This window comes from Sus scrofa, chromosome 13 (genome assembly GCF_000003025.6).
Source record: "Sus scrofa isolate TJ Tabasco breed Duroc chromosome 13, Sscrofa11.1, whole genome shotgun sequence".
Classification (NCBI taxonomy): Eukaryota; Metazoa; Chordata; class Mammalia; order Artiodactyla; family Suidae; genus Sus; species Sus scrofa.
Window position 1 is genome coordinate 179,161,720 of NC_010455.5, and position 18,783 is coordinate 179,180,502.

Consider the following 18,783-nt stretch of genomic DNA (forward strand, 5'->3'; position numbering starts at 1 on the left):
GGAGGAAAGCTAAAGGCAAAGAGTGACATTTGACACCACAGGAAATCACTAGCTCCAAGAAATGTTGCTTGTGGGAAATATAATCATTATATAATTATAGTCTTATCATCGCTTCCTCCACTACTCTTTCCCTATGTTCTCCTCTTCCCCAGTGTCTATGTCTCCTTTTCAATTTCAAATAATTAAGGAATAAATCCCACATTTTTACCATTGGTGTCAGTATGGATGACATCCACAAAATTTGCGTCAGTGTAGTCTAATCTGCCATTTGATGGTTTTCCAGAGAATTGTGGTCCAGCAGGGTCAAGGCCTGAAATTCAAGAATGAAATTATCTATTAATCAAGTTGTATCACAGGGTTCATTAGATCATATGTTTGCATTATTACATTATAAACATAGCAAGCCTATATAGTTTTAGCTTAAATCTGTCCAAAAATAAACCTCAGGATTAATAAAACTAAATGAATAGCAAGTATCATCTTTATTTGAATTTTTTTTTACCAGTCTTCAGAGTTTACCAACAATGTAGTGTTAAGCCACACAACAGATGCCTCAGTAAAATATTGTGGGATTTTTTTAGCATTTTTATAAAGTACTTAGGAATATACTGGTTGCAACTTTACATTTAATTAAAAATATAATTACTACTACTCCCGAGGGGATAAAATAATAAATACCATCCCGGTCCTGTCTTGAACCTCATGCTGTACTAGCTCATCCTGGATCTATCTGTGGGTCTAAAATGATTTTAAGCGTTAGATGCAATTTGAGCTGTGGAATAAAACATATTTATTATTAGCTCATCATTCCTTCCTCACAAAAGTTTCCCACATACACAAGAAAAGAAAAATATATTAAAATTTTCATAAAGTATGGATATTATGTCTAGCGTTATTGAAAATTCTAAATAAAAAACTCTAGGCTCATGACCTCCTGAAGAGTGTAAAAAGGTGCAGAAGAGATGAAATGTAATGCCTTGAGAACAACAATGCAATGGGTAAACAAGCATCCTAAAGAGGTTTTTTTTCTTTTGTCTTTTTAGGGCTGCACCCACGGCATGTGGAAGTTCCCAGGCTAGGGGTCGAATCAGAGCTGTAGCTGCTGGCCAACGCCACAGCCACAACAACACTGAATACATCACACCACAGCTCATAGCAACACCAGATCCTTAACCCACTAAGCAAGGCCAGGGATGGAACCCACGTCCTCATGAATACTAGTCAGGTTTGTTACCACTGAGGCACAGTGGGAACTCCTTAAAGAGATATTTTAAAAGATAAAATGTAATATTGCTCATCTCAGGACCTTCTGTTATCCCTCATTAATTTGGCCCACATGACTGAATGAGGCAGAAACTCCTCTTTCCCTATAAATTTCTCTGATGTAGAACTACCAAATTTGCTGGCTTTTTAAACCCTGATAATTACTTGGCATGTGGAGCCATTGGAACTAGACTAATATGTGAGTAAATACACTTTAAAATAAGGTAGGATTACCACTAAATCAAACTGAGCTAGTGTGGTGCTTGAAAGAGAATGGGCTTTGGATTCTAGAGCTTTGTATAAATCCTGCCTTAGCTGTTACTAACTTATTGATTTTCCTGCATTCATTTCGGAACCTCAGTTTTCACATCTGTATAATGGGGATGAAGTTAAAACTGATCAAAGTAGGTAAGGTATACTTAAGATTTGTAAGGATCCTAAATAGCTAAACAAGTGATGCACCTCTCCCCTCCCCCTTTGTTTAACTAAAGACTCTAGTGCTAACATTTGAAATTATTATAAATCTTCAGTGGGAATAGATCTCAATAATTCTTAAAAAGATAAATTAACTGGGAAGGGCTACTATCCTCCTAGTTTAAAATCACTACCATTCCTAGAGATAAGCCTGAAAATCCATGTTAGCATTATTTGGTTACTAAGCTTTCTGGAAGCAGTAACCTTGGTAAGGAAATATAAGAGGAATCAGGTCCAGAACATGGATACCAACTCCTGATTCTCTGTTCTAGTGTTCAAGTAAAATTTTTGTAAAATGATTAAAATAAATCAAAATTTGTAAAAGTACATGGTAGTAGGTTATATTCTTAGTTAATACATGAAAAAAAATTACATTTAATTGGCCAAACTTTCTTCTGGATTGTTATATTAATATGTCCTTAAAATTCATATGAGGCTGCAGAAATTAATCATTCCCCTCCCATTTATATATTTATATATATAAAACTTCAGTTAAGAACTAAAGACTTTAGAGTCTAACTAAAACAAAGACACTGTTTAATATTGTCAAAAATATTTTACCTGTTATTCTTCCAACTTGACCTTGAAATATCTTTCCAACAAATCCACTAATATGAGCTCCTAAGCTCACACCTATGAAATGAAAACTATCAAGAGATGCTCCATGTTTCTGCAATTCAAAATGCAGTGTTATAATTTTCGTTTCAGAAAATCACAAATTATGTCTTGTTGAATCAATATTCTAAAATTCATTATTTTTTTCTGATTTAATCTATTCCTGGAACACAGGGAATGGGATTTTTTTTTTTTTTCTCCTTTAAGGGCCACACTCACAGTACATGGAAGTTCCAGCCTAGGGGTCGAATTGGAGCTACAGCTGCTTGCCTATGCCACAGCCACAGCAACACTGGATCTGAGCCACGTCTGTGATCTACACCATAGCTCAGGGCAACACCAGATCCTTAACCCACTGAGAGAGGCCAGGGATAGAACTCATGTCCTCATGAACATCAGTTGGGTTCATTACCACAAAGCCACGAGGGGAACTCCCAAGAATGCGATTTTATAATTTCAAAACAACTATATCTTTGTTCAACTTTTCCCATAAAAATATCTGGCTTTTCTTTACACATTTTAATACCATTAAAGTTTTACTTAAATATTAAAAAAACTTTTATCATTTTAACTAAAATAGCATGTGCAAAATAATAATGAATAAAGCATTTCATAATAATAATATTTAAACATATATAGGCACTTACTTTGTGCTATCTACCTTGATGAGTGCTTTATAAACCTCTTAGTTAACATTCACAATAGTGTTATGACATTTCTTTTTATTCTATTGCCTGAAACTTTCCCTGGCACCTATTAAATGCTTATTAAATATGGTTTGATAATGAGTTGCCCAAAACCAAAGCCATATACACTTATTACTATATGGGAAAAAGATGGTCTTCAGGTCAACAAGATCTGTTTAACTCCAAAATATAAACTAATTGAACTCCCTGTTTTATCTGTAGACTGTGTCAAAAACTTTAGGAAGACTGAACAGTGTGAATAATTATCTTTTTTTTTTTTTTTTTTTTTTTTGTCTTTCTGCCATTTCTTGGGCCGCTCCCGCGGCACATGTAGGTTCCCAGGCTAGGGGTCGAATCGGAGCTGTAGCCGCCAGCCTATGCCTGAGCCACAGCAACGCGGGATCCGAGCCGCGTCTGCAACCTACACCACAGCTCACAGCAACGCCAGGTCCTTAACCCACTGAGCAAGGGCAGGGACGGAACCCGCAACCTCATGGTTCCTAGTCGGATTCGTCAACCACTGCGCCACGACGGGAACTCCTGAATAATTATCTTTATGTCAGAGATGATAAAATGAGATTCACAGATTTTAAGTGATTCCCCCAGATCACAAGCTGGAGAGTGATGAGGTCTGATCTTCCAAGGCCAAGTTCTGAACACATCTTAGAATCCCAGGCTAGGAAGGAAGGTTTGTGGCATTGAGACCTTGAATGAGGGAGAATTTCTTCTACCACACTCTCAGGAAGCAGCTCATGGTTCAGTCTACAGAGTGACATATTTGATGGCTTATAGAAAGATAGGAAGTGGAGTTCTTGTTTTGGCTCAGTGGTAACAAACCCAACTAGTATCCATGAGGATGTGGGTTCGATCCCTGGCCCCACTCAGTAGGTTAAAGGATCTAGCATTGCCATGAGCTGTGGTGTAGGCTGGCAGGTGCAGCTCCAGTTCAACCCCTAGGAAATTCCACATGCTGTGAGTGTGGCCCTAAAAAAAAAAAAAAAAAAAAATAGGAAATATTTATTCTAATGATTCTAATGAGAAACTAGATTCAGGTTTTCCAGACACAGGCTGATAATTTTCTTCAAATTTTTCAGACCAATGCCCAGAACCCCAAGGGAGTGTTGCTCTCTACTTTAGTGCTACTGAATTTTTCATCCCTTCTCTTTAATGTGAAGCCTCTGCAAGTAAAAACACTGTTAGAAATTTATAGAATACTACACATTTATTCTACTTAACATTCATATGTTCCACAATGTGAGGTACATATTTATTAGAGAGAATACCACTGCTAAAAGGAAAAATCAGTCATTTATTCTACTTAACATTCATATGTTCCACAATGTGAGGTACATATTTATTAGAGAGAATACCACTGCTAAAAGGAAAAATCAATTTATCAGTAAGAACAGGTGAATCGATTTCCTCTCTGTTACTGCTAAGCCATGAGGGGAACTCCCGAGAATGAGATCCCCTTCAATCTCCGCAGAGGGAGGTTTGATCTTGTCCAAATTTGGGGATATAAAATAAATAATTATGGCTGACTTTATTCCATGATTATTATATGCCAAACACTCATCAAGAATTAATTTTATTTAATATTTAAATATTACTATAAATTTTTGTTATTCTAAATGTAAAGACAAGTAAAGGAGGCAGAAAGGTTAAGCCACTGCTTCAAGTCACACAGATAAGAGATGGATTGGTCTTAGAAGCCCTCCATTCTGACTTCTAACCGCTATGTGCAACTGCTTCTTGGATCTGTGATGCTTGCTCAATTTCATCAGAGGCTGGGAAGTTCAACACAACACAACTCAAAGGCAGATTTCAAGCTCAAGAATGTCCCCATTATTAGACCCCACCCTTTTCACTCTCCATTGCCCATCACCACCACCTCTCTTTAGAACAGAAGTGGGTCTCCATATGTATCAACTTAGTAACCAAAGATCATTCAAACTACAAATGACCTACAACTGGCCTGAATTTATTTCACCCATCTCAACCAACCCTGGACCTAAATGGAAAGGAGACCTGCCTCCAAGGTGGGCAAAAGTATGCTACTTTTCAAGCTGTTTTTCCCCTCAGTTTTATCAATGCACACTTGACTAATTATAAATATATTAGACATACCTTTGAAAAGATTTCTCTGAAATTTAACGACTATAGTTTATCCCCTCTGTGCACATGGAATCACTAGCTTATCCTGAAGTCAGTATAGGTAAAGTTAAAACAAAAAACAGAAATCTTAAATGATTTTAAGATAAAACACAGTAACTGGGTCTTTAAGATAATTTTTTAAAAAATAGGTCATGTCTTGGTATGGATTTATCCACTTACACAAAGAAAAGATGGTCGATATGTTAACATATCAATGCAGTAATTCTTAATGCTTATGGGAAAACAGTATTTATTTTATGATATTACATACTGTATATCATATAACATATATAACATAAAATATCAGACTTACCAAAAGATTCTGAATATACCTACTTAAACTCACAGCAACTTTTCTGGTATTTTTTACTGCTCTACTGTAAAGAAAAGTTGTAGCACCTCGGTTCCAGTCTACTATAATTATATTCATATCTTGGTTCAACAAAATCCTTACAAAGTTCCGAAGCCATGATGGAGTAGAGCCCATTGGTCTGTATCCATGAATAAGCCAGACTGTTTTCTTGCTTGTGTTGAAATTAGCACTAAGTGAGTTATCCTGCTCAAACAGGGGCTCAGCACAGCTCGGGTTTTTCCTTGTATACAATATCAGAAATATCTCCATTTGCGGGTTAAACAGATCTCTGAAGGAATCCTTTACGCTTAGCTGAGAGAATTCAAGGCATGGTCCTTTATTCTCTGAAATTAAAAAAAAAAAAATCAGTTATGCTGAGTACTAGGATAGTATTTGATTTGATTCTTGTTGTTGCAAAAAATTATTGAACTTGGAGGATGAGTAAGACTGTATTTATTATCACATTAGCATAATTTATTTAGCAAGCACAATGTTTAAAGTAATCCTCTGACTGCTTAAATATGCTTAGTTTTTTTAGCGATGCCCACAGAATAGGAAAGTTCATGGGCCAGGGATTGAACCTGTGTCACAAAGTCAGATCCTTAATCCACTGAGCCACCAGAGAATTCCTTAAAAAGATTTTTGAGGTATATATACTTGAAATCTATGATGAAGTATAGAAATCAATGTGGTTGGTTAAAAAATAAGAATTAATTTTTATCTGTACAAAATAGCAATGGTTTGACTAAAATCGTTAATATCGTTAATAAACTCATATATATATACATACACCAATAAAAGTCCATAAAATTATGAACCTTAAGAAAATTTTGCAGAATACTTAGATATGGATAATAAGCACTATAAAATACATATTTTACCTGACTAATGATCAAACATAAATCAAAACAAAAATAATTTTCTTCCTGTCAAATTAAAAGATAAAAATCCTTTTAACACATATATGCATAATGGTAAATACAACAAATATTCATCTATGTCGATACTGAGAGCATAATTTGATATATCCTTTTGAAATTTTACATATATGTGTGTGACTACTACACATAGTTTTAAAAATATTTACTCTTTCTGCTTTTCTTTCTAGGATTTATATTAATGAAATAAACATTTGTATTAAATGTAAAGATATTAATCTTTATTAGTAAATACTTACTCATGCATTAAAGGTTTATACATGATCACACAAAACTTAAAATACCTTAATTATCATCAAATTTCATCAATGTGTGAATCTTATCTTTCTATCTATCTACCTACATATATCTATCCATCCATTCATTCTAGAAGGAAGTAGGGCATAAAATGAAATAACAAAGCCAAAACAACAGCAAGAATCATTACTAGGCAGTGAAACATGGCTGCTTTTTATTTTCTCTTCAAGAATTATAATTTTTTTTCAAAAGAGGAATATAATTTCAGAGCATATGCTTATACTGCTTCTGGAAATTTAACTTGATAATAAGATTTGGGAAAACAATTTGTCAACATTTATCACAAATTCACAAAAGTATTAGTAAAGTTTATGCCAGTAATTACACTTCTAGGAATTTAGCCCAAGAAAATAGTCCAAAAAACATGTAAAAATGAACTAATATACATTACTTTAATACTGGAGAAATAGAGGGGATTTAAATGCCCCCAAACAATGACATGTTTAAGTAAAATACATGTATATGTATTTCATAGGTTTATGTTTTAGCATACAAATATATATTAAAACAACATATATATAGTATATATTTGGTAAATCCATAATATATGCATTAGTTACAATTATTCTAACCCTAACCCTAACCCTAACTATATATGTAATATTGTTACAATTATTTAGAAGAGGAGAAAGGCAGTAAAGAAGAAGCAAGACTGCTATTCAATTCCCAGGTTAACAGCTGAAAGATACTTGGACAGAAGGAAAACTTTGTTACTTCATTTGTCCTAAGAACTAGGGAATGGGGAAGTGGAGAGGAGGGGAAATTAAATCTCAGTTCAGTATCAGTACTTACTACAGTGTACCAATTGTGTAGGGAATTGTGTATATCCACCTTCCTATGAGCTAGAACTCTGAGAAGTCCAAATGCAACTGATTCATACAAATTGCTGTCCACTCCAAACTAAGGTATATCTTACCTGGCCCTGAAATAAACAATAGACTCCCTGTGATAAAATAAGGGAAATAAACCACCTAAAACAATCAATCAACAGCAAAATCTGTTGTCTATTACCAGATGTAAAAATAATTGCAAAAAACTCTTTAGCACCCTCATTGGAATGCAAGAAAAATGACATTTCAAAAACAAGAGGCCATTAGAGGAAATTCGTTGAGGTAAAAAGCAATAGGATAAAGTTAAAAATGGAATAACAAGCTATTCCAATTCAGGAAAAGCAAAAATGCAACTGCAGAATAAAAATTCACATTATAAATGCTAAAACATGGAAACTCACTTTATAGTAAGAAATGAAGGAAGAAAGAGATTGAAATTATGATGGTGAATAGAGATATAGGACAGGAAATAATGATTCAGATTAAAAATCACTGATGTTCCCCTGGCAGTTGGAAGAGGAACTGGGGAGGGATAGGACAGCAGTTAGAACAGTTAAGGAAATACCTGCATACCAGGGTATGCAAACTGAAAAAGGCTCACCCAGATCCAGATAAAATAAGTTAATCAGACTCACCAAAAAACCTTCCAGAACCTGGTTTGGTTTTCAGTAAAAGAGAAAAATATTCTAAAAATATCAAGGCAGAAATTTCAGATTACAAATAGAACAATGAAGTTAGGATGGCTGCATTTTTATCTTCCGAAACAATACATCAGACAGATAAATGTGTAGCAAATGAAGATTTTAAGTGCAAAAGTTTGTGACCTAAAATTTTTATATTCTCCTAAAGTACACCACTCATAACTAAGTACGGTTCCTGACATCGTCATTGTTAAATAAGTGAGAATTTTATTGATGACTTGATCCATAGAAAGTCACAGTATATAAAGATCAAAAGTGAGCATAGAAACAAATTGGACACCAATGTAAGTGTAAATATTATAAAAGTAAGACATAAATCAATATCAGATGTTACTCTTGTTCAAATATTTAATAAGAATATTTAAATATGAGTATAAACCAATATACTATTAAGATGGAAATGTAGGTTAAAAGAAGTATAGAAAAAAGTAAGTTTTGTATCAAAATTCCTTAACTGGGGGATTCAAAAGATGTCAACTTTTAAAAATTGAATAAATAGATAAGTATGGGCTTTAAGAGATTATTGAAACTTTAACTGTTAACCACTATACTATGTAAAACAGTACACATAACTTTCTATACACTAAAAAATATAAAAGTAGAGCAAACAGTGTATAAAATAAAAGATATAAAGAAAATGAAAAAGTCAATATACAAAGTAGAGAGCCTAAAATGATAAAATTACATGAGAAAAAACAAAAACAGTTACATAGTTGTATAAAGTCTGCTTATTTAAAAAAATCAGCTTTCATTTAAAAAAAGAAATTTAGCTATAAAATAGTTAAAAGTAGTACATGGGAAATTTTAAATAAATGGAGATATAGGTATATTCTACACAGATAAAATGAAAGGAAACTAGGTCGATATACTAGATTGCAATGGTGCCTCTGAGTGAGAGCCCTTTTCTGAATCCATGCCATCTGCCTTGTAACTCTGAGGTATTCTTCCCTAAAAGGGGAATGATTTGCCCCACTTTGTGATATGGGCACAAATATTACAGCTTGACCTGGAAAATAGGACCTTGGTAGATGCAATGCAAGCAGATGCTGAACTGGGCTTGCACTTTATGGCTGGGCCTTCCACACTTCTGCAATCACCATGAGAATATCCCAGATAGGGCCTGCTAGAAAAGGAAAGACAGGTGTAAAAGCCAAATTGTGTTAATCTCCCCACTGACTGACAGCCAGTCAACGGCCAAATGTGCCTATTTACCCAACAAAGACCAGTGCCTAACCAATTCCCACCTAACTCAATAAATGTGACGAATAACTGCATTATATCAATTGCTACTGAGGATCTGAGTTTTTAGCTTTGTTTTATTTAGCTTTATTGTGGCATCATAATCAGTTTTGTTGGCAATATTAATATCACGTAAAAAAACCAACAAAACATCATATGACACAAAAAAATTAAACTAATGTACTGTGAAACTCTTAAAGAATATCAAGCTGACTCAACTCTGGTACATTTTAGAAAGAGAAAGAAAAATAAAATCTTAGGCATAAAAAAACTTATGAGAATCCTCAATAAAATTATCAGCAGGGTCCTCAGCAGAAACTTTGGAGGCCACATGGCAGTAAGAGAATATAGTTAGAGTGGTTAAAGAGGAAAAGCTTTAACCTAGAATTTTATATCTGGCAGAATTGTTCCTCAGAAATGAGAGCAAAATTAAGACATCCTGACAAGCAAAAGCTGAAGTTCATTCATTCATTATCACTATCACTGCTCTATATAAAGCACTACTGGAAGCCCTGCAAGTTGAAATGAAAAATATAAAGTTTTCTGCTGAAGACAAATGATGAACAAATGTAAAAATCAGTATTATTGAAATTTTGGGAGTTCCTGCTGTGGCTTAGCAGGTTATGCACCCAACTAGTATCCATGAGGATGTGGGTTCAATCCCTGGCCTTGCTAACTGGGTTAAGGATCCAGCATTGCTGTGAGCTGTGGTGTAAGTCACAGATATGGATGGGAACCTACATTGCTGTGGTGTAGGCCTGCAGCTACAGGTCCAATTCAACCCCTAGCCTGGGAACTTCCATATGCCGCAGGTGCATCCCTAAAATGCAAAAAAATAAAAAGTTTGTGTGTGTGTGTGTATATAGTCGGGGGAGGAGGAGGGTGTGGGATGGACTGGGAGTTTGGGGTTAGTAGATGCAAACTATTACATTTGGAGTGGATTAAATTTGGAGTGGATAAGCAATGAGATCCTGCTGTATAGCACAGCAGACTATATCTAGTCACTTATGATGGGACATAAGAACGTATATATATATATATATATATATGTATGACTGGGTCACTTTGCTATACAGCAGAAATTGACAGAACAATGTAAATAAACTATAATAGAAAAAATAAATATCTAAATATCTTTTTCTTTCTGCTGATAATATTTGTTATTTTTAAATTGACTGAAGTCTAAAGCATTTTTCCTCATACTCTATCACAAATGATTGCATATAGTTGCTTGTGCTATACAGCAGGACCTCATTGCTTAACCATTCTAAGTATAATGGTTTGCATCTACTAACCCCAAACTCCCAGGGTTTTTACTTTTTTTTTTTTTCGGCTTTTTTTTTTTTTTTTTTTTTTTGCTATTTCTTGGGCCGCTCCCGCGGCATATGGAGGTTCCCAGGCTAGGGGTCGAATTGGAGCTGGAGCTGGAGCTGCTGGCCTACGCCAGAGCCACAGCAACGCGGGATCCGAGCCGCGTCTGCAACCTACACCACAGCTCACAGCAATGCCGGATCGTTAACCCACTGAGCAAGGGCAGGGACCGAACCCGCAACCTCATGGTTCCTAGTCGGATTCGTCAACCACTGCGCCACGACGGGAACTCCCGTTTTTACATTTTAAATGGATGTAAAAAAATATACTCTGTGACATGAAAATTACAATAACTCCAAATTTTGGTGTCCACTACTAAATTTTAGTTAGACACACAGCCACACATTGCTTTACAAACTGGCTCTGACTATTTTAGTGCTGTGATAGCAGAGTTGAAGGGACACAACAGAGACTTGAAGCCCTCAAAGCCTAAAATATTGACTATCAGGCCCTTCACAGAAATGTTTGCTGACAATTGCTATAATAATAATGGTAAAAACCACACTAACATTAAAGCAGTTACTGGGAATCAGAAAATGCTCAGAATATCTATGCAATTTGAAAATGTACACAGAATATCTATACAATGAATATACATGCATATAGATATATACTTGTATGATTATGGGTACTAACTATATTAAGCAGATGATTATGAAGAACATTTGTGTGTGTTGTGTGTGTTTGGTAAATTATGTATTCTGTATTTTATTTTACTTTCCAGATGATTAATAACTAGAAAATATTTTACAAGGTGATATAAATAGAAAACAAATACAAACATTCAAGAAAAAGAATAATTTAAGAGAAATTAGTTCAGTATTTTTAAATCATGATTTAGTAAACATCTTATTTCAATTTCATTTGTTTAACACTTTTGAGGAAAATTTTACATTGTCTGCGTATAGCACTGGGAACTATATCTAGTCATTTATGATGGAGCATGATAATGTGAGAAAAAGAATATATATATGTATGTGTGACTGGGTCACCTTGCTATATAGTAGAAAACTGAGAGAACACTGTAAACCAGCTATGATGGAAAAAAATAAAAATCATTTAAAAAAAGCAAGACAAAAAACGTAAACATATTCTACAGCTTTCTATTTTTGTGTGTGTCCTATTATGCTCTCCATTCCCATTTGAGCCTATTTAAAAGTTTTGGGAGTTCCCGTTGTGGCTCATGGCTAACAAATCTGGCAAGTATTCATGAGGACACAGGTTCAATCCCTGGCCTTGCTCAGTGGGTTAAGAATCCATTGTTGCCTTGAGCTGTGGTGTAGGTCACAGATGTGGCTTGGATCCCACGTTGCTGTGGCTGTGGCTGGCATTCGATCCCCAGCCTGGGAACTTCCATATGCCCTGGGTGAGACCCTAAAAAGAAAAAAAAAAAGTTTTGAATCCATCCGAGTAATCCCAGTTTTTCAAAGAATTTTTCCTTTTTCAAAAGCAGATGTAATTATAATGAGTCCCATGTTGAGGAGTGCGAGATCTGCCCTCCAAAAGTTGTACTTCAGAACCTGTAGTGGAGAAAGTAAGGGCATATATACTTTGAATAAGACACACTTGCGTGAAATAAATTACTGAAATTTCAACAAAATATCCCAGGCAGGTAGGAATTTGTGCAAAATGAGAGAAAATGTAAGAGTTTGCATGGGGTGAGAATGATTTTAATACTCACAAAATCTTTAATTTTCTTATTTTATAATTACTGTTACTAATATCTAAAGGTCTGATATTTTAATTTGGTCAACAAAGTCAGAAGCATACTTAGCAATTATATCTGAGTTTTTCCCCAGTTGAAATGTAGGTAACTTCCTAACTACTAATCAGAACAATAATCTAAGAAAATCTACCATATAAATTTATAGTCTAAACTATGACATTGAAATGAGGTAAAATGATGTCAACTATGATATGACATAAAGATTAGGGCCCTAGACTTCAGATTTCTTTGACTTTCGAGTTAAGGTACCAATACTATACATCAAAAAAAAAAACTATAACATGCCTATCAAGAGAATTCCAAGTGAGTAAAATATAAATGATAACTGTATATTAGTACCATTTAGGTTATGTATTTTAATTCAAAACCCAAACATTTCCAGAATTTATTTTTAGCTCACATATCCAATTGGAAACAAGAAATAATTTGAATTTCTAGCTGATATTTTCAGGTTATTCAAGTACATATTCAAAAAATTATTAAAGGAAATTTAAAATGAATAAAATGACCTGCTTTTGCAAAATCTCTACAGCAAACTACTCATTGTGAATTTCAAATTTGCTACTCTTCTTACTACCATAAAATAGGACAAATAGTTCTACTTTATTACCATAAAGTAATAAATTTATTACTAAAATTAGTAAACTTTATTACCATAAACCAGTACACCAGGACTATAAAGTTCTACTTCATTACCATAAACTTGTTTTGGCTTTTCTTTCTCTTTAGCATAATAGGACACACAAAAAGAGAAAGTCGTAGTATACGTTCACATTTTTTGTTTTGCAATTGACAATTTACCTACATAAAAATTTTTCTCAGAAGTAGTGTTATTTAAACAAGTGAAATTAAAATGTTTATTAAATCATGATTTTAAAATACTGAACTAATTTCTTGATTACTAAATTATTTTAATTTTATCTTGAATATTTACATTTGTATTTATATCTCCTTGTAAAAGATTTTCTATTTACTAATCATCTGGAAAGTAAAATAAAATACAGAATATGTAATTTACCAAACACACAAATACAACACACACAAACTTTCTTTATAATAATCTGATATAGTTAGTACCCAGTCATAGTATTTTTATATTATATCATAGCATTCCTTATTACAGAATACAGACCATAATGATTATACACAATTTTTTAAGATAAATCAAATTATTAGTTCTTACCAGATCCCGCCCAGCACATCAAAGAGAGAAAAATGTATATTCTCATTTGGAATCTGATAAAAGTAAAAGAAACACTCAGATTCACAACAAAAGAAATTCTGAAATTCATTAGGGTTTCTCTTTGGTAAAATTGTCACAGACTGCTAGGTTTTAATGGAAAATATCCCTGGCTTTTTTGCTCCTCCCTGTTTATGAAAAGGTGAGGTTGTCTGTTTTCTCCCATTCAACTTGTGGTTGTGAGAAGGATTTTTAAGTTAAAGACTGTAATAAGTCAAAACATTCAGCTACACAGTTGGATTTAAGGGAAAGGAAAAGCTAATTATATCTTTCTTTATTCCTCTTAACCTCAGGGTTTTAGAAGTGGTCAGGAAGAATATGTTTGTTGAAAGCCTAAAGCAAATGTGATGTTAGAAAATGCTAAAAATGACAAGAGTCAGAAAAAGTTGTGGTATATGTTCATTTTGATTACAAACTAAGTTACCTTTATATACCCTAAAATGAATAATAAAAATCCATATCTATCAAGTTGCCAAGTATAAAATATGACCTTTTTATATTTGTCATTTTGCAACCTAAATTTAGTGGCTATTTTAAAATTCAAAATGCTAGCCTGTCTCTTGAGATCTACAACTTGAAAATAAAAATAGTTGTTTTTAATATAACAAATGTAAAATTATTACAGGATTTCTTTTCACATGTTTATTTAATTTCTCCCTTATTTTCCTCCCAGCAGTAGACTTTAGTAGGCGAGGAAAATAGAGAATTGCTATTCCCTATGTACATGCATCATATGTTTAAACATTAAATTTGGGTTTTTTGGGAAAATCAAGTCTCTGTAAATTTCCAGAGATACTTTAAGCATGGACATGTTTAATTTACATCATTAATCAATAGAAATTATTCTGAGGTCTGAGGAGGTGTTTCAGAGGAACTGCAAACAAAATGCAGTATTCCTTTAAAAATCATGAAAAATTTAACTCCTCATGAGACCTCATCATTAGTTTGACCTGTTTAATCTCTGGAAATTTTACATGAGACTTCAGTTTTAAAAGGGTGCCACCACTATAATTTGACTGGAGACCAACAAATAACCTAGGTCCTTTCACACCATTTGGCTGTAACAACTGCACTTTTCTAACAAAGATATGCATAAACCACATTATTTCAGAATGCAGGAAGAAGATAGTTTAATTGTCATTCATCTTAAGAGAAATTCTTAAGTTTACAATCAAATTAAAAGATGTCTTTTCTATTTAATATGTAACTTTCCTTTTGCTTTTGATGTGGCACTGCAATATGAATCTACCATTCTAAAGAGCTCATATTGAAAATATCAGGCTGGCATTTAAGACAATGCAATATATGCCCGTTTCAAAATATAAAATTATATTTCATTTTCATATTTTAAAATTACTGTCAATAGTGAGAAAGTTGAGATTGTTAATGTTCATTGAATTAAATAGCAAAATACTGAGGAATGATGAAATATTATCTAAAATGCTTAGAATTTAGCAAGACAATATTTAGGTACTATTTAGTTCATGGATATAAAAATGATTTTAAGAATCTTTACAGATATGCATACAGTATAAACCACATTAGAAAAGTGAAAATGAGGATGATGATGAAGATACAAAATTGATGGAGCCTCTGTACTAGGCATGCTTCTAGGCTCCTTCAAGTAATTATAGTAGATAGTTAAGTAGTGTTTATTAAGATGGGGGAGTCATTTTTGGTCTGAATGTATTTTGGCACAATCTTTTTGCATAATGAAGCAATATGTGTCAAAATGTTTAGTGATCTTATTCTTCGGTTCTGCAACTAAACATGTAAGATACTTTTCTACTGAAATACTAACACGTGCACAAAGGTATATGAACAAGGACACTCATCTCAGAATTTTCCTAACAGCCAACTATGGAAACAATGTAAATGTCTAACAGTGGGAGATTTGTCTAGTTACATACATACTGTGAATTAATGTTTATTGGTGTAGAAAACCTTCACTACATGGTTTTAGGGGATAAAAGGCAAGCTAAAAAGAAAATATGTATAGTGAGGTTTATTTTCCTAAAATATCTTTTATGTATATATGCATAAATCAAAATTAAGAAGGTTTTCCTCCAAAATATTTATCTCCACATGGTAGACTCATCGGTGATTTTCACACTCTTAGTTACCTCTTTAAATACTACATTTCTTTATAATAAATATCTAATATTAGTAAAACAACCCATACTTGAGACATACGGATAGGAAAATCAGAATAAAGACAAAATGAGGGTAAGGAAAAAAATGAAGAAAAAGTGAGATCAATTTTTAAAAAGTATCCATCACACTCCCTTACCATTAATTTCCCAAGTGTCTTCATTCATTCATTCATTTATGTGTTCATTCATTTATGCACTTTCATTAAACATCTACTGATTTCCACGCATAACTTAATTGCTGGACATACAAAGTAGAGACCTTCATCTAGTCAAACTGTATTAATTCAACAACTATTAGTGATATATCTATAGGAGTGTCAAGGATTGTTCTAAGTACCAAAGAATATTTACCCTTATAGTGCTTCACAATGAGAAGGGTTTGGAAAAGATGTAACTAGGAAACTATGGAACCACACAGGTGGGGCAGCCAGCTAATCTACAGTGCAGAATTTGGGGAAGCTGTCCAGAAGATGCTGCCTGGGCTAAATTACAGAAGGGAATAAGCCACCTGGGCAAAGAATGAGAGAAAGGAACTCTGGACCGCTAGTTTTATATCTATCTATCTATCTATCTATACAGAAACATTTTCATTTTTGATGTCTTCATGTAGTTAGGGGTATAAGACATACTGATATGTTTGTAGAAAGGGTAATTTCTTATAGTTTTCCATGCTTTTAACCTGTTAAACCTTTTACATGACTAATGGCCCAGGAAATTCCAGGAGTAGAGTGATCTCTTTTTTAGCTAGGTGTAGGCTCATTTATAAAATGTTTAGGTTTATCACTATGCATTCACTTAATTTGAATTAGGAAATACACTAAGCTTACATTAGAAAAAATAGAGAGAGAGAGAGAGCGAGAGATCAAATTCTGAACAAATAGCCAGTTGCATGAGCAGACTTTCAGAGCTTACAATACTAAAACATTACTCTAGATTTACATGTACCATAAACTTGTATACTACCAAAAGAAAAGAGAATGTGACAAGAACACCAAAATCATACACTTTGTAGAAAAAGAATGATGCAAACTTCAGTGCAGCAAGAAAAAATGATCATGACTTATATTTGCACTGCCTATTTTAAAGTGAAACCTAAAGTTACAGCTCCCAAATAAACAGTGTCTGAGGGAAAGTTAAAGAGAAAATATCTTGGTTTGAATAAGATTTATGGGGCAAATGAATTTTTAAAAATTCAATACATCTACACATAATAGAGATCTGCAAGTATCTATTCATTTAATCATCATATCATTTGATCATTATCATTTACCATTTGATCATTATATGCCTATAATGTGCAAGTTTTCTCAACTCCTTCCTGCCCTACTATAACAATGTTGATGGCAGAGGAAAGAGAAAAAAATGGAGACAGGACTTATAGACAAATTATATATAACTGAAGGTGGCCACTGAAGATACAGGCACATGGTTTTGTATTTATATGTTGAAAAAGTCTGTTCCTACCATTATGCGCTAAGATTTAGGAGAGCAGATCTTTATGTTTACCTTTGTTTCCCAAGGATTAGAAACCGCGCCAGACACTCAGAAAATATCTATGAACTGAACTAATCATATTAGACCAATCTATTCCTTAAGAATTCCAAAAAAATGAAACTACTGATTTAAAGTCATAAAATTAAGTAATGTCAGAGTTCAGTTAGAAACCAGGATTCCAAAGATACATCCCTTTTCATTAGAAAAGATGATTTCTGTGGTCCAGTAACCATGTAAAAGCATGGCTTTTCAATTCAAAATGGATTACCACCACATCTAAGTAAAGGCCAAACAGTCCTGATTGCTTGCATGGTATTTACAGGATGATTTCACGGTTCTAAAATAGACTTGTGGTATCAGAAAGAAAGCCAAATTAATAGTTGACAATTTATCAAAGTGTTGAGAGTCTAAATTTTCTTCCTCTTTTCTTTTAATTACATTTATTGTTTTCAGTATTTTTTTTTTTTACATCCTCCTTAAGAACTAATTCTTCACCCTGGTCCACAGTTTACAACTGATACAAAATACAAACATCAGATCCTACTACAATCACCCAGCAGCCATCCTCAAGGATTCTGGCTACAGCAACAAAATTTGCTATATTCTTTCCAGTATTCCTTGGTATAGGATGTCTTTTCAAGTTCAAAAGCCTTCTGTAAGCCACCTAAAACCTCTGGGTCCATTTTCAAGGATAACTAGGGAGCTCTTCCTGGGTAAATGAACTTTAATTTTAGCGCTCTACTGAATCCGCATTCATGCATGAATACATTCATTCTTTCAAAATGTATTTTATGAAGAATATAATTTGTAAACCCTAGTGATTTATTCATTTACTCTTTAGAAACAAATTGTCTTCTGCTATTCACCGTGAAGTTGTGTAAGTTGTAGTACGTCTTAAATCATCTCTTAGAGTAATTTTATTTAAACTGTTGATTGAATACGCCCCAAATCAATTAATAATATTGTGCCCGGGAAAATGAAGAACCCTCCACAGGCAAGACGTACAGGTCCCCTGCACACTAATCTCGTTCGCACTCACTCTCCCAAGTCCCAGCCGGATTCGGGGCGTGGCGGGGGCGCGGAGGACGGTTACCGCGGGGTGCTGGGGGCGTGGCGCCGCAGCCACGCTCCGCTCGGGGCGCGCTTACTCGGTCGCCGGCCCAGCTGGCAAGGAGAGGGGGCGTGGTCTCGGGGCCTCCTCCATCCTTGGGCCGAGACGAAGGGATGTTCTCTGCTCAGGAGGAAGCCGA

General features: G+C 34.1%; 1 protein-coding gene across 1 annotated transcript in view; it reads right to left on the minus strand.

Moving 5' to 3' along the window:
* The window catches only part of LIPI (lipase I), a 52,064-nt gene that overhangs the window by 33,171 nt on the left and 110 nt on the right, over window positions 1-18,783 (minus strand). Inside the window, exons 2-5 of the mRNA XM_021069839.1 lie at window positions 18,627-18,767; window positions 5,506-5,888; window positions 2,299-2,407; window positions 209-310 (exon numbers count right to left, since the gene is read on the minus strand). Coding sequence (XP_020925498.1) covers window positions 209-310; window positions 2,299-2,407; window positions 5,506-5,888; window positions 18,627-18,767 — 735 coding nt within the window. The remainder of the gene's footprint in view (window positions 1-208; window positions 311-2,298; window positions 2,408-5,505; window positions 5,889-18,626; window positions 18,768-18,783) is intronic.